The sequence below is a fragment of the Cottoperca gobio genome, unplaced genomic scaffold (genome assembly GCF_900634415.1).
Source record: "Cottoperca gobio unplaced genomic scaffold, fCotGob3.1 fCotGob3_481arrow_ctg1, whole genome shotgun sequence".
NCBI lineage: Eukaryota > Metazoa > Chordata > Actinopteri > Perciformes > Bovichtidae > Cottoperca > Cottoperca gobio.
Genome location: NW_021167033.1, coordinates 13,392 through 30,409, shown reverse-complemented (window position 1 = coordinate 30,409; position 17,018 = coordinate 13,392). Strand labels below are relative to the sequence as shown.

The following is a 17,018-nucleotide window of genomic DNA, read 5'->3' as shown; positions in this document are numbered from 1 at the left end:
ATACAACAAAGGACTGATTGACACCATGACAGGTGAGAGAGGAAACGTTACCTTCAGGAACATTACACATTTCTCTGTCCCACTACATATACAACACAGGACTGATGACACCATGACAGGAGAGAGAGGAAATGTTACCTTCAGGAACATGACACATTTCTCTGTCTCACTACATATACAACACAGGACTGATGACACGATGAAAGGAGAGAGAGAGGGAAACGTTACCTTCAGGGACATTACAAATGTCTCTGTCTCACTACATATACAACACAGTACTGATGACACCATGACAGGAGAGAGGAAACGTTACCTTCAGGGACATTATACATTTTTCTGTCCCACTACATATACAACACAGGACTGATGACACCATGACAGGAGAGAGAGGAAATGTTACCTTCAGGAACATTACACATTTCTCTGTCTCACTACATATACAACACAGGACTGATGACACCATGACAGGAGAGAGAGGAAACGTTACCTTCAGGGACATTACACATGTCTCTGTCTCACTACATATACATCACAGGACTGATGACACCATGACAGGAGAGAGAGGAAATGTTACCTTCAGGAACATTACACATTTCTCTGTCTAACTACATATACAACACAGGACTGATGACACCATGACATGAGAGAGAGGAAACGTTACCTTCAGGGACATTACACATTTCTCTGTCCCACTACATATATAACACAGGACTGATGACACCATGACATGAGAGAGAGGAAACCTTACCTTCAGGAACATTACACATTTCGCTGTCTCACGACATATACAACACAGGACTGATGACACCATGGCAGGAGAGAGGAAATGTTACCTTCAGGAACATTACACATTTCTATGTCTCACTACATATACAACACAGGACTGATGACACCATGACAGGAGGGGAAATGTTACCTTCAGGAACATTACACATTTCTCTGTCCCACTACATATACAACACAGGACTGATGACACCATGACAGGAGAGAGAGGAAACGTTACCTTCAGGAATATTACACATTTCTCTGTCTCACTACATATACAACAAAGGACTGATGACACCATGACAGGTGAGAGAGGAAACGTTACCTTCAGGAACATTACACATTTCTCTGTCTCACTACATATACAACACAGGACTGATGACACCATGACAGGAGAGAGAGGAAATGTTACCTTCAGGAACATGACACATTTCTCTGTCTCACTACATATACAACACAGGACTGATGACACGATGAAAGGAGAGAGAGGAAACGTTACCTTCAGGGACATTACAAATGTCTCTGTCTCACTACATATACAACACAGTACTGATGACACCATGACAGGAGAGAGGAAACGTTACCTTCAGGGACATTATACATTTTCTGTCCCACTACATATACAACACAGGACTGATGACACCATGACAGGAGAGAGAGGAAATGTTACCTTCAGGAACATTACACATTTCTCTGTCTCACTACATATACAACACAGGACTGATGACACCATGACAGGAGAGAGAGGAAACGTTACCTTCAGGGACATTACACATGTCTCTGTCTCACTACATATACATCACAGGACTGATGACACCATGACAGGAGAGAGAGGAAATGTTACCTTCAGGAACATTACACATTTCTCTGTCTAACTACATATACAACACAGGACTGATGACACCATGACATGAGAGAGAGGAAACGTTACCTTCAGGGACATTACACATTTCTCTGTCCCACTACATATATAACACAGGACTGATGACACCATGACATGAGAGAGAGGAAACCTTACCTTCAGGAACATTACACATTTCGCTGTCTCACGACATATACAACACAGGACTGATGACACCATGGCAGGAGAGAGGAAATGTTACCTTCAGGAACATTACACATTTCTATGTCTCACTACATATACAACACAGGACTGATGACACCATGACAGGAGGGGAAATGTTACCTTCAGGAACATTACACATTTCTCTGTCCCACTACATATACAACACAGGACTGATGACACCATGACAGGAGAGAGAGGAAACGTTACCTTCAGGAATATTACACATTTCTCTGTCTCACTACATATACAACAAAGGACTGATGACACCATGACAGGTGAGAGAGGAAACGTTACCTTCAGGAACATTACACATTTCTCTGTCTCACTACATATACAACACAGGACTGATGACACCATGACAGGAGAGAGAGGAAATGTTACCTTCAGGAACATTACACATTTCTCTGTCCCACTACATATACAACACAGGACTCATGACACCATGACAGGAGAGAGGAAAGGTTACCTTCAGGGACATTATACATTTCTCTGTCCCACTACATATACAACACAGGACTGATGACACCATGACAGGAGAGAGAGGAAATGTTACCTTCAGGAACATTACACATTTCTCTGTCTCACTACATATACAACACAGGACTGATGACACCATGACAGGAGAGAGAGGAAATGTTACCTTCAGGAACATTACACATTTCTCTGTCTCACTACATATACAACACAGGACTGATGACACCATGACATGAGAGAGAGGAAACGTTACCTTCAGGGACATTACACATTTCTCTGTCCCACTACATATATAACACAGGACTGATGACACCATGACATGAGAGAGAGGAAACCTTACCTTCAGGAACATTACACATTTCGCTGTCTCACGACATATACAACACAGGACTGATGACACCATGGCAGGAGAGAGGAAATGTTACCTTCAGGAACATTACACATTTCTATGTCTCACTACATATACAACACAGGACTGATGACACCATGACAGGAGGAGGAAATGTTACCTTCAGGAACATTACACATTTCTCTGTCCCACTACATATACAACACAGGACTGATGACACCATGACAGGAGAGAGAGGAAACGTTACCTTCAGGAATATTACACATTTCTCTGTCTCACTACATATACAACAAAGGACTGATGACACCATGACAGGTGAGAGAGGAAACGTTACCTTCAGGAACATTACACATTTCTCTGTCTCACTACATATACAACACAGGACTGATGACACCATGACAGGAGAGAGAGGAAATGTTACCTTCAGGAACATTACACATTTCTCTGTCCCACTACATATACAACACAGGACTCATGACACCATGACAGGAGAGAGGAAAGGTTACCTTCAGGGACATTATACATTTCTCTGTCCCACTACATATACAACACAGGACTGATGACACCATGACAGGAGAGAGAGGAAATGTTACCTTCAGGAACATTACACATTTCTCTGTCTCACTACATATACAACACAGGACTGATGACACCATGACAGGAGAGAGAGGAAATGTTACCTTCAGGAACATTACACATTTCTCTGTCTCACTACATATACAACACAGTACTGATGACACCATGACAGGAGAGAGGAAACGTTACCTTCAGGGACATTATACATTTTCTGTCCCACTACATATACAACACAGGACTGATGACACCATGACAGGAGAGAGAGGAAATGTTACCTTCAGGAACATTACACATTTCTCTGTCTCACTACATATACAACACAGGACTGATGACACCATGACAGGAGAGAGAGGAAACGTTACCTTCAGGGACATTACACATGTCTCTGTCTCACTACATATACATCACAGGACTGATGACACCATGACAGGAGAGAGAGGAAATGTTACCTTCAGGAACATTACACATTTCTCTGTCTAACTACATATACAACACAGGACTGATGACACCATGACATGAGAGAGAGGAAACGTTACCTTCAGGGACATTACACATTTCTCTGTCCCACTACATATATAACACAGGACTGATGACACCATGACATGAGAGAGAGGAAACCTTACCTTCAGGAACATTACACATTTCGCTGTCTCACGACATATACAACACAGGACTGATGACACCATGGCAGGAGAGAGGAAATGTTACCTTCAGGAACATTACACATTTCTATGTCTCACTACATATACAACACAGGACTGATGACACCATGACAGGAGGGGAAATGTTACCTTCAGGAACATTACACATTTCTCTGTCCCACTACATATACAACACAGGACTGATGACACCATGACAGGAGAGAGAGGAAACGTTACCTTCAGGAATATTACACATTTCTCTGTCTCACTACATATACAACAAAGGACTGATGACACCATGACAGGTGAGAGAGGAAACGTTACCTTCAGGAACATTACACATTTCTCTGTCTCACTACATATACAACACAGGACTGATGACACCATGACAGGAGAGAGAGGAAATGTTACCTTCAGGAACATTACACATTTCTCTGTCCCACTACATATACAACACAGGACTCATGACACCATGACAGGAGAGAGGAAAGGTTACCTTCAGGGACATTATACATTTCTCTGTCCCACTACATATACAACACAGGACTGATGACACCATGACAGGAGAGAGAGGAAATGTTACCTTCAGGAACATTACACATTTCTCTGTCTCACTACATATACAACACAGGACTGATGACACCAATGACAGGAGAGAGAGGAAATGTTACCTTCAGGAACATTACACATTTCTCTGTCTCACTACATATACAACACAGGACTGATGACACCATGACATGAGAGAGAGGAAACGTTACCTTCAGGGACATTACACATTTCTCTGTCCCACTACATATATAACACAGGACTGATGACACCATGACATGAGAGAGAGGAAACCTTACCTTCAGGAACATTACACATTTCGCTGTCTCACGACATATACAACACAGGACTGATGACACCATGGCAGGAGAGAGGAAATGTTACCTTCAGGAACATTACACATTTCTATGTCTCACTACATATACAACACAGGACTGATGACACCATGACAGGAGGGGAAATGTTACCTTCAGGAACATTACACATTTCTCTGTCCCACTACATATACAACACAGGACTGATGACACCATGACAGGAGAGAGAGGAAACGTTACCTTCAGGAATATTACACATTTCTCTGTCTCACTACATATACAACAAAGGACTGATGACACCATGACAGGTGAGAGAGGAAACGTTACCTTCAGGAACATTACACATTTCTCTGTCTCACTACATATACAACACAGGACTGATGACACCATGACAGGAGAGAGAGGAAATGTTACCTTCAGGAACATTACACATTTCTCTGTCCCACTACATATACAACACAGGACTCATGACACCATGACAGGAGAGAGGAAAGGTTACCTTCAGGGACATTATACATTTCTCTGTCCCACTACATATACAACACAGGACTGATGACACCATGACAGGAGAGAGAGGAAATGTTACCTTCAGGAACATTACACATTTCTCTGTCTCACTACATATACAACACAGGACTGATGACACCATGACAGGAGAGAGAGGAAATGTTACCTTCAGGAACATTACACATTTCTCTGTCTCACTACATATACAACACAGGACTGATGACACCATGACAGGAGAGAGAGGAAATGTTACCTTCAGGAACATTACACATTTCTCTGTCTCACTACATATACAACACAGGACTGATGACACCATGACAGGAGAGAGAGGAAATGTTACCTTCAGGAACATTACACATTTCTCTGTCCCACTACATATACAACACAGGACTTATGACACCATGACAGGAGAGAGGAAAGGTTACCTTCAGGGACATTATACATGTCTCTGTCCCACTACATATACAACACAGGACTGATGACACCATGACAGGAGAGAGAGGAAATGTTACCTTCAGGAACATTACACATTTCTCTGTCTCACTACATATACAACACAGGACTGATGACACCATGACAGGAGAGAGAGGAAACGTTACCTTCAGGGACATTACACATTCTCTGTCTCACTACATATACAACACAGGACTGATGACACCATGACAGGAGAGAGAGGAAACGTTACCTTCAGGAACATTACACATTTCTCTGTCTCACTACATATACAACACAGGACTGATGACACCATGACAGGAGAGAGGAAACGTTACCTTCAGGGACATTATACATTTCTCTGTCCCACTACATATACAACACAGGACTGATGACACCATGACAGGAGAGAGAGGAAATGTTACCTTCAGGAACATGACACATTTCTCTGTCTCACTACATATACAACACAGGACTGATGACACGATGAAAGGAGAGAGAGGAAACGTTACCTTCAGGGACATTACAAATGTCTCTGTCTCACTACATATACAACACAGTACTGATGACACCATGACAGGAGAGAGGAAACGTTACCTTCAGGGACATTATACATTTTTCTGTCCCACTACATATACAACACAGGACTGATGACACCATGACAGGAGAGAGAGGAAATGTTACCTTCAGGAACATTACACATTTCTCTGTCTCACTACATATACAACACAGGACTGATGACACCATGACAGGAGAGAGAGGAAACGTTACCTTCAGGGACATTACACATGTCTCTGTCTCACTACATATACATCACAGGACTGATGACACCATGACAGGAGAGAGAGGAAATGTTACCTTCAGGAACATTACACATTTCTCTGTCTAACTACATATACAACACAGGACTGATGACACCATGACATGAGAGAGAGGAAACGTTACCTTCAGGGACATTACACATTTCTCTGTCCCACTACATATATAACACAGGACTGATGACACCATGACATGAGAGAGAGGAAACCTTACCTTCAGGAACATTACACATTTCGCTGTCTCACGACATATACAACACAGGACTGATGACACCATGGCAGGAGAGAGGAAATGTTACCTTCAGGAACATTACACATTTCTATGTCTCACTACATATACAACACAGGACTGATGACACCATGACAGGAGGGGAAATGTTACCTTCAGGAACATTACACATTTCTCTGTCCCACTACATATACAACACAGGACTGATGACACCATGACAGGAGAGAGAGGAAACGTTACCTTCAGGAATATTACACATTTCTCTGTCTCACTACATATACAACAAAGGACTGATGACACCATGACAGGTGAGAGAGGAAACGTTACCTTCAGGAACATTACACATTTCTCTGTCTCACTACATATACAACACAGGACTGATGACACCATGACAGGAGAGAGAGGAAATGTTACCTTCAGGAACATTACACATTTCTCTGTCCCACTACATATACAACACAGGACTCATGACACCATGACAGGAGAGAGGAAAGGTTACCTTCAGGGACATTATACATTTCTCTGTCCCACTACATATACAACACAGGACTGATGACACCATGACAGGAGAGAGAGGAAATGTTACCTTCAGGAACATTACACATTTTCTGTCTCACTACATATACAACACAGGACTGATGACACCATGACAGGAGAGAGAGGAAATGTTACCTTCAGGAACATTACACATTTCTCTGTCTCACTACATATACAACACAGGACTGATGACACCATGACAGGAGAGAGAGGAAATGTTACCTTCAGGAACATTACACATTTCGCTGTCTCACGACATATACAACACAGGACTGATGACACCATGACAGGTGAGAGAGGAAACGTTACCTTCAGGAATATTACAAATTTCTCTGTCTCACTACATATACAACACAGGACTGATGACACCATGACAGGAGAGAGCAAATGGTACTTTCAGGAACATTACACATTTCTATGTCACACTACATATACAACACAGGACTGATGACACATGACAGGAGAGAGGAAACGTTACCTTCAGGGACATTACAGATTTCTCTGTCTCACTACATATACAACACAGGACTGATGACACCATGACAGGAGAGAGAGGAAACGTTACCTTCAGGGACATTATACATTTCTCTGTCCCACTACATATACAACACAGGACTGATGACACCATGACAGGAGAGAGAGGAAACGTTACCTTCAGGAATATTACACATTTCTCTGTCTCACTACATATACAACAAAGGACTGATGACACCATGACAGGTGAGAGAGGAAACGTTACCTTCAGGAACATTACACATTTCTCTGTCTCACTACATATACAACACAGGACTGATGACACCATGACAGGAGAGAGAGGAAATGTTACCTTCAGGAACATTACACATTTCTCTGTCCCACTACATATACAACACAGGACTCATGACACCATGACAGGAGAGAGGAAAGGTTACCTTCAGGGACATTATACATTTCTCTGTCCCACTACATATACAACACAGGACTGATGACACCATGACAGGAGAGAGAGGAAATGTTACCTTCAGGAACATTACACATTTTTCTGTCTCACTACATATACAACACAGGACTGATGACACCATGACAGGAGAGAGAGGAAATGTTACCTTCAGGAACATTACACATTTCTCTGTCTCACTACATATACAACACAGGACTGATGACACCATGACAGGAGAGAGAGGAAATGTTACCTTCAGGAACATTACACATTTCGCTGTCTCACGACATATACAACACAGGACTGATGACACCATGACAGGTGAGAGAGGAAACGTTACCTTCAGGAATATTACAAATTTCTCTGTCTCACTACATATACAACACAGGACTGATGACACCATGACAGGAGAGAGCAAATGGTACTTTCAGGAACATTACACATTTCTATGTCACACTACATATACAACACAGGACTGATGACACATGACAGGAGAGAGGAAACGTTACCTTCAGGGACATTACAGATTTCTCTGTCTCACTACATATACAACACAGGACTGATGACACCATGACAGGAGAGAGAGGAAACGTTACCTTCAGGGACATTATACATTTCTCTGTCCCACTACATATACAACACAGGACTGATGACACCATGACAGGAGAGAGAGGAAACGTTACCTTCAGGAACATTACACATTTCTCTGTCTCACTACATATACAACACAGGACTGATGACACCATGACAGGAGAGAGAGGAAACGTTACCTTCAGGAACATTACACATTTCTCTGTCTCACTACATATACAACACAGGACTGATGACACCATGACAGGAGAGAGAGGAAATGTTACCTTCAGGAACATTACACATTTCTCTGTCCCACTACATATACAACACAGGACTCATGACACCATGACAGGAGAGAGGAAAGGTTACCTTCAGGGACATTATACATTTCTCTGTCCCACTACATATACAACACAGGACTGATGACACCATGACAGGAGAGAGAGGAAATGTTACCTTCAGGAACATTACACATTTTCTCTGTCTCACTACATATACAACACAGGACTGATGACACCATGACAGGAGAGAGAGGAAATGTTACCTTCAGGAACATTACACATTTCTCTGTCTCACTACATATACAACACAGGACTGATGACACCATGACAGGAGAGAGAGGAAATGTTACCTTCAGGAACATTACACATTTCGCTGTCTCACTACATATACAACACAGGACTGATGACACCATGACAGGTGAGAGAGGAAACGTTACCTTCAGGAATATTACAAATTTCTCTGTCTCACTACATATACAACACAGGACTGATGACACCATGACAGGAGAGAGCAAATGGTACCTTTCAGGAACATTACACATTTCTATGTCACACTACATATACAACACAGGACTGATGACACATGACAGGAGAGAGGAAACGTTACCTTCAGGGACATTACAGATTTCTCTGTCTCACTACATATACAACACAGGACTGATGACACCATGACAGGAGAGAGAGGAAACGTTACCTTCAGGGACATTATACATTTCTCTGTCCCACTACATATACAACACAGGACTGATGACACCATGACAGGAGAGAGAGGAAATGTTACCTTCAGGAACATTACACATTTCTCTGTCTCCCTACATATATAACACAGGACTGATGACACCATGACAGGAGAGAGAGGAAACGTTACCTTCAGGGACATTACACATGTCTCTGTCTCACTACATATACAACACAGGACTGATGACACCATGACAGGAGAGAGAGGAAATGTTACCTTCAGGAACATCACACATTTCACTGTCTCACTACATATACAAAACAGGACTGATGACACCATGACAGGTGAGAGAGGAAATGTTACCTTCAGGAACATTACACATTTCTATGTCTCACTACATATACAACACAGGACTGATGACACCATGACAGGAGAGAGAGGAAACGTTACCTTCAGGGACATTACACATTTCTCTGTCCCACTACATATACAACACAGGACTGATGACACCATGACATGAGAGAGAGGAAACGTTACCTTCAGGAACATTACACATTTCGCTGTCTCACGACATATACAACACAGGACTGATGACACCATGACAGGTGAGAGAGGAAACGTTACCTTCAGGAATATTACAAATTTCTCTGTCTCACTACATATACAACACAGGACTGATGACACCATGACAGGAGAGAGCAAATGGTACCTTCAGGAACATTACACATTTCTATGTCACACTACATATACAACACAGGACTGATGACACATGACAGGAGAGAGGAAACGTTACCTTCAGGGACATTACAGATTTCTCTGTCTCACTACATATACAACACAGGACTGATGACACCATGACAGGAGAGAGAGGAAACGTTACCTTCAGGGACATTATACATTTCTCTGTCCCACTACATATACAACACAGGACTGATGACACCATGACAGGAGAGAGAGGAAATGTTACCTTCAGGAACATTACACATTTCTCTGTCTCCCTACATATATAACACAGGACTGATGACACCATGACAGGAGAGAGAGGAAACGTTACCTTCAGGGACATTACACATGTCTCTGTCTCACTACATATACAACACAGGACTGATGACACCATGACAGGAGAGAGAGGAAATGTTACCTTCAGGAACATCACACATTTCACTGTCTCACTACATATACAAAACAGGACTGATGACACCATGACAGGTGAGAGAGGAAATGTTACCTTCAGGAACATTACACATTTCTATGTCTCACTACATATACAACACAGGACTGATGACACCATGACAGGAGAGAGAGGAAACGTTACCTTCAGGGACATTACACATTTCTCTGTCCCACTACATATACAACACAGGACTGATGACACCATGTTATGAGAGAGAGGAAACGTTACCTTCAGGAACATTACACATTTCGCTGTCTCACGACATATACAACACAGGACTGATGACACCATGACAGGTGAGAGAGGAAACGTTACCTTCAGGAATATTACAAATTTCTCTGTCTCACTACATATACAACACAGGACTGATGACACCATGACAGGAGAGAGCAAATGGTACCTTCAGGAACATTACACATTTCTATGTCACACTACATATACAACACAGGACTGATGACACATGACAGGAGAGAGGAAACGTTACCTTCAGGGACATTACAGATTTCTCTGTCTCACTACATATACAACACAGGACTGATGACACCATGACAGGAGAGAGAGGAAACGTTACCTTCAGGGACATTATACATTTCTCTGTCCCACTACATATACAACACAGGACTGATGACACTATGACAGGAGAGAGAGGAAATGTTACCTTCAGGAACATTACACATTTCTCTGTCTCCCTACATATATAACACAGGACTGATGACACCATGACAGGAGAGAGAGGAAACGTTACCTTCAGGGACATTACACATGTCTCTGTCTCACTACATATACAACACAGGACTGATGACACCATGACAGGAGAGAGAGGAAATGTTACCTTCAGGAACATCACACATTTCACTGTCTCACTACATATACAAAACAGGACTGATGACACCATGACAGGTGAGAGAGGAAATGTTACCTTCAGGAACATTACAAATTTCTGTGTCTCACTACATATATAACACAGGACTGATGACACCATGACAGGAGAGAGAGGAAACGTTACCTTCAGGGACATTACACATGTCTCTGTCTCACTACTTATACAACACAGGACTGATGACACCATGACAGGAGAGAGGAAACGTTACCTTCAGGAATATTACACATTTCTCTGTCTCACTACATATACAACACAGGACTGATGACACATGACAGGAGAGAGGAAACGTTACCTTCAGGAACATTACAGATTTCTCTGTCTCACTACATATACAACACAGGACTGATGACACCATGACAGGAGAGAGAGGAAATGTTACCTTCAGGGACATTATACATTTCTCTGTCCCACTACATATACAACACAGGACTGATGACACCATGACAGGAGAGAGAGGAAATGTTACCTTCAGGAACATTACACATTTCTCTGTCTCACTACATATACAACAAAGGACTGATGACACCATGACAGGAGATAGGAAACGTTACCTTCAGGAACATTATGCATTTCTATGTCTCACTACATATACAACACCGGACTGATGACACACGACAGGAGAGAGGAAACGTTACCTTCAGGAACATTACACATGTCTCTGTCTCACTACATATACAACACAGGACTGATGACACCATGACATGAGAGAGAGGAAACGTTACCTTCAGGGACATTACACATGTCTCTGTTTCACTACATATACAACACAGGACTGATGACACCACGACAGGAGAGAGAGGAAACATTACCTTCAGGAACATTGCACATATCTCTGTCTCACTACAAATACAACACAGGACTGATGACACCATGACAGGAGAGAGAGGAAACGTTACCTTCAGGGACATTACACATGTCTCTGTCTCACTACATATACAACACAGGACTGATGACACCATGACAGGAGAGAGGAAACGTTACCTTCAGGGACATTACACATTTCTCTGTCTCACTACATATACAACACAGGGAGTGTCGTTACACATATTAATGAGGAAATGTTAAATATTAAGTCTTTTAATAGTAAAAGTTCTGCATCCATAATCCCACGAGTTAAAGTTTAAATACTGAGGTGTTATTGGGAGAGGAAAGAAGAAGAAACTTAAACAAAATTATATTTTATGGGGAAATGTTTGACAACTCAGAGAAATCTTTTAGACTTTGATTTTTTTTGGTAAGAGGTCAAAATGTTCACCTCTGGTTTAATACATCAGATAAATGCTGTGCAGTAGAATTATAAAGTCGCAGAAAATAGAAAAACTCAAGTGAAGTACAAGTACACTTCAAATGAGTACTTGAGTAAATGTACTGTCCACTGCGTGTGTTGAATTCACCTTTTCTCTGTGTTTGCAGAAAAAGCTCGAGAATATCTGCACAAAACCGGTCGCTTCATCGTGATCGGAGGAATCATCTCCCCGGTGCACGACTCCTACGGGAAACCTGTAAGTCACGATGCTGAACACTACGAGGCTAATGCATGTCAAACAAATACAAATACCGAGCTGGGGGGGGGGGTGATGGTCCGAGAATTAAAGTAAAAAATATACGAGAACAAATTAAAGTCGTAAATCTACAAATTTAAAAGCCTGGATTTTTTCTGAGATTAAAATTGGTAATTTTAGACATTTGTTTTAACATTCTCTGAGATTAACGGGCTAAATATGCAAGAAATACGAAGGAAATTCACGAGAAATAACCTTGAATATTCTCTGAGGTTATAAAGTTGACTGTCGACAAGGATCAGATTCTGTCACGTATATAATTTTATAATCTCAGAGAATAATCAGGTTTTTTTATTTTAAATTTCTTTCTTTTTCCTCATCTCTGATTAAATAATATTTTACGACCCCCCCTCCCCCCCCCCCAGCTCCGTGTTTATTTATAATTTTACCTACTAATATGCCGTCTAACCACAAAGAAGTCTGGTTTACTGCGGATCTTGAGTATTTTATGTAAATAATCCGTGTAAACGACTCACAGCTTCATACAAAGCGTCGCAGCAGCAGAACACGCTGCAGCTCTCTGCTCTTGTTTTCCACTCGTCTGCTTCCCGCTGGAATTAATGAAGCTCGTGTCCTACTTTCTCTCTCCAAAGAAAGACAACATGAATAATAAATGCTGCTGTTTCAGCCACATCAGGAATCTGCGGTTTTCAGCTTGTGCTTTATAAACCTGGTTAATATGTGCAGTTTTATCAGACGGATGAGCTTCATACAACCTGCAGGAGGAGGGGGTTATCTGGTGGATATACAAGCATTTATATAAGCATATAGCTTCCTAGTTTAGCTTCCTGCTATCACTGCCACATGAGATGTTTGCTAACAAACTGGCTTCACCAAAGTACGAGCACAAAAAAGCCAATTTTTCACTTTAAACATGTGAATTCTGGGCAGCGTTTCCACTGAAAACACGTTCCTGTTGTACGGTACATGCTGCACGCTGCACACTGCGCACGTATGACGCCGCGCACGCTGCCACTTTACCTTCTTACCTTCTTACCTGCAGGCGCTAAAGTTATCTTTCCCAAAAAGTTCCCATGTAAAGGTTTTCTGTCTCTCAGGAACACCTGGAGGATGAACAGATAAGAATTTGGGGGTCAAAGGTCAAGGTCACTGTGACCTCACAAACCTTAAGAATTCATATTTCATACGAATGTGTAACAGGACAAATTTAAATAAACATACTACAAACTTACAGGGAAACAAGCTAAACGCTGATGGATTCTTTATTCTATGAATATTAATTATAAATATTAATATATATTAAACTGTGTCATCAACATTTACTTCATAATGAGAAGTAAAAACAAACGTTAATGATATAACCACATAGCACTTACACTTTGTCTCTTATGAATCAGGTCAAAGAACTACAATACCCAAGAGCCTCAGCTGCTGTTGCTATGGAGACGCTCAGAAGGGTTCTTCATTCATGACCCAGAATCTGAAGTGAATTCATTCAGACTGCAGTTTTCTCAACAGTGTTTTTATTTAACGTCAGCAGACTGTGACGCTCTGTGACGTTTGTTGGTGAAATGCATCCTGGGAGTCGTAGTTGACTTCTCTCCTTCAGGTTTTAACAGACGTCGTCCCTTTATATTCCTGGTCTGTGCATTATTTATTGTTTGTTATTATTGATTATTATGTGCTAGTTATTATTTATAACTCATTCAGTCAAACTCTCACACGTTTATTAAAAACTTGCAATATTCTGTATTTATACTGAGACACTAAAATACTCTTTTTCTACTGGCTGTTTTTTTTATTGTAATAATTATTTGCATCTGCATTTGTTTATATTAAATGTATTTCACAGTGGATGAAACAGAAATGGGACAAAGCTGAATATGTGAAACTGAATGACATGTTCTGACACTGAACATCAGATCATGTGTTGAACACACATCTCAGTTTGAAACTGATGAGATGAAATAAAATGAACTTTATCGTCTGCAATGGTAACTTTAGATGTTCCTTATAATATTTTACTTCTGCACCTCGAGACTCTTCTCTCTTTTATGAATTGTCTTGTGTTAATGTTTTATGTGAAGCGTTTTTAGTCTGAAATGTGCCGTATAAATAAACTCCCCTCAGAAAGATAACCCTAAAATATAAATATATAATATAAAATATTGCTCATGACTTGTGAGATAAAACACATAAATACATCAACGTTCAAACATGAGGAGAGCGATCATAAAAAACATAATAAAACCATAATATATCAAAGTAAATGCAGCAGGGAAACACATAAGTTTTAGAAATGTTAATTATAAGACTTTTAAAATGCTAGAAGCTTCTGCACGTTTCTTTGTGGAGAAACTCACATTAATATATAAATAATATGATATAATTAATATATTATAATTAATATAATATAATGAATATATTATAATTAATATAATTAATTAATATGATATCATTATATATTATAATTAATATGATATAATTAGATATATTATAATTAATATAATATAATTAATATATTATATGAATATAATATAATTCATATAAGTATAATATAATATAGTATAATTTAATATATTATAATTAATATAATATAATTAATATAATATATTAGTAAATTAATATAATATAATTAATATTAATTAATTAATAATCCTTAATTATAATTATTATATTATAATTTATATAATATATCTATCTATAATCATATAATTAATATAGTATAATTAATATAATATTATGAATGTAATATAATATAATTAATGTAATATAATTAATATAATATAATTAATATAGTATAATATAATATAGTTAATATAATATAATTAATAAATCAGGAAACTGAAAGTTTGTTTAAGATTATTGAGAGAGAGTTATTGATTATGTTCTCTTGTACAAACTATAACCAGTTAAAAGCATCATACTTTTAATTGTTTTTTTTTTTTTTTTTTGCGGTGGCTTGTAATCCCTGCTGCATCCACCAGAAGGGAAAGTATCTCCCATCTATGACCCCCCCTCTCATGACCTCACAATAGAAATGAGAAACAAAATTTTTAGACATGTTTCCCACACTCAAAATGTTTAAGCCTGTTTTTTATGGGTCTCAGGAGGGTCGTATGTTAACATGATGATGATGTGTGTGTGTGTGTGTGTGTGTGTGTGTGTGTGTGTGTGTGTGTGTGTGTGTGTGTGCGTGTGCGCGTGTGTGTGTGTGTGGTGTGTGTGTGTGTGTGTGTGTGTGTGTGTGTGTGTGTGTGTGCAGGGTTTAGTGCCCAGCAGACACCGATCTCACCATGTGTCAGCTGGCTGTCCAGTCCCCTGATTGGATCAGGTAAGATTTCTTTAGTCCTCATGTAATAAAATCTTTCTCTGATCTTCAACATCTGGAATCACAAGTTAACTTTTTACTGTTTTCAGTCAGTTTGAGAACATTATATTATACAGGATATATAATATAATATAATATAAAGATAAAATTATATATATAATATAGAAGATATAGACATGATATAGAAGATAGCTGTATAATATATAATAAAGATTATACAGGATATAGAATATATAATAAATATAGAAGATATATCTTATTAAATAGAGATTATATATCTAGATAAATCCTGTATAATATCTTCAAATATTATCTTTTATCTCTCATTATGAATCTCTAATATACTATATCTCATCACTCTATCTATATATATATATCTATATCTCTTCTCTTTATATATC

At 39.7% G+C, this 17,018-nt stretch overlaps 1 protein-coding gene across 1 annotated transcript in view; it reads left to right on the top strand.

Moving 5' to 3' along the window:
* The first annotated feature begins 25 nt into the window (after positions 1 to 25).
* The window catches only part of nmnat2 (nicotinamide nucleotide adenylyltransferase 2), a 29,883-nt gene continuing 12,890 nt past the window's right edge, over positions 26 to 17,018 (top strand). Inside the window, 4 exon segments of the mRNA XM_029428146.1 lie at positions 26 to 32; positions 13,177 to 13,265; positions 16,552 to 16,575; positions 16,577 to 16,620. Coding sequence (XP_029284006.1) covers positions 26 to 32; positions 13,177 to 13,265; positions 16,552 to 16,575; positions 16,577 to 16,620 — 164 coding nt within the window.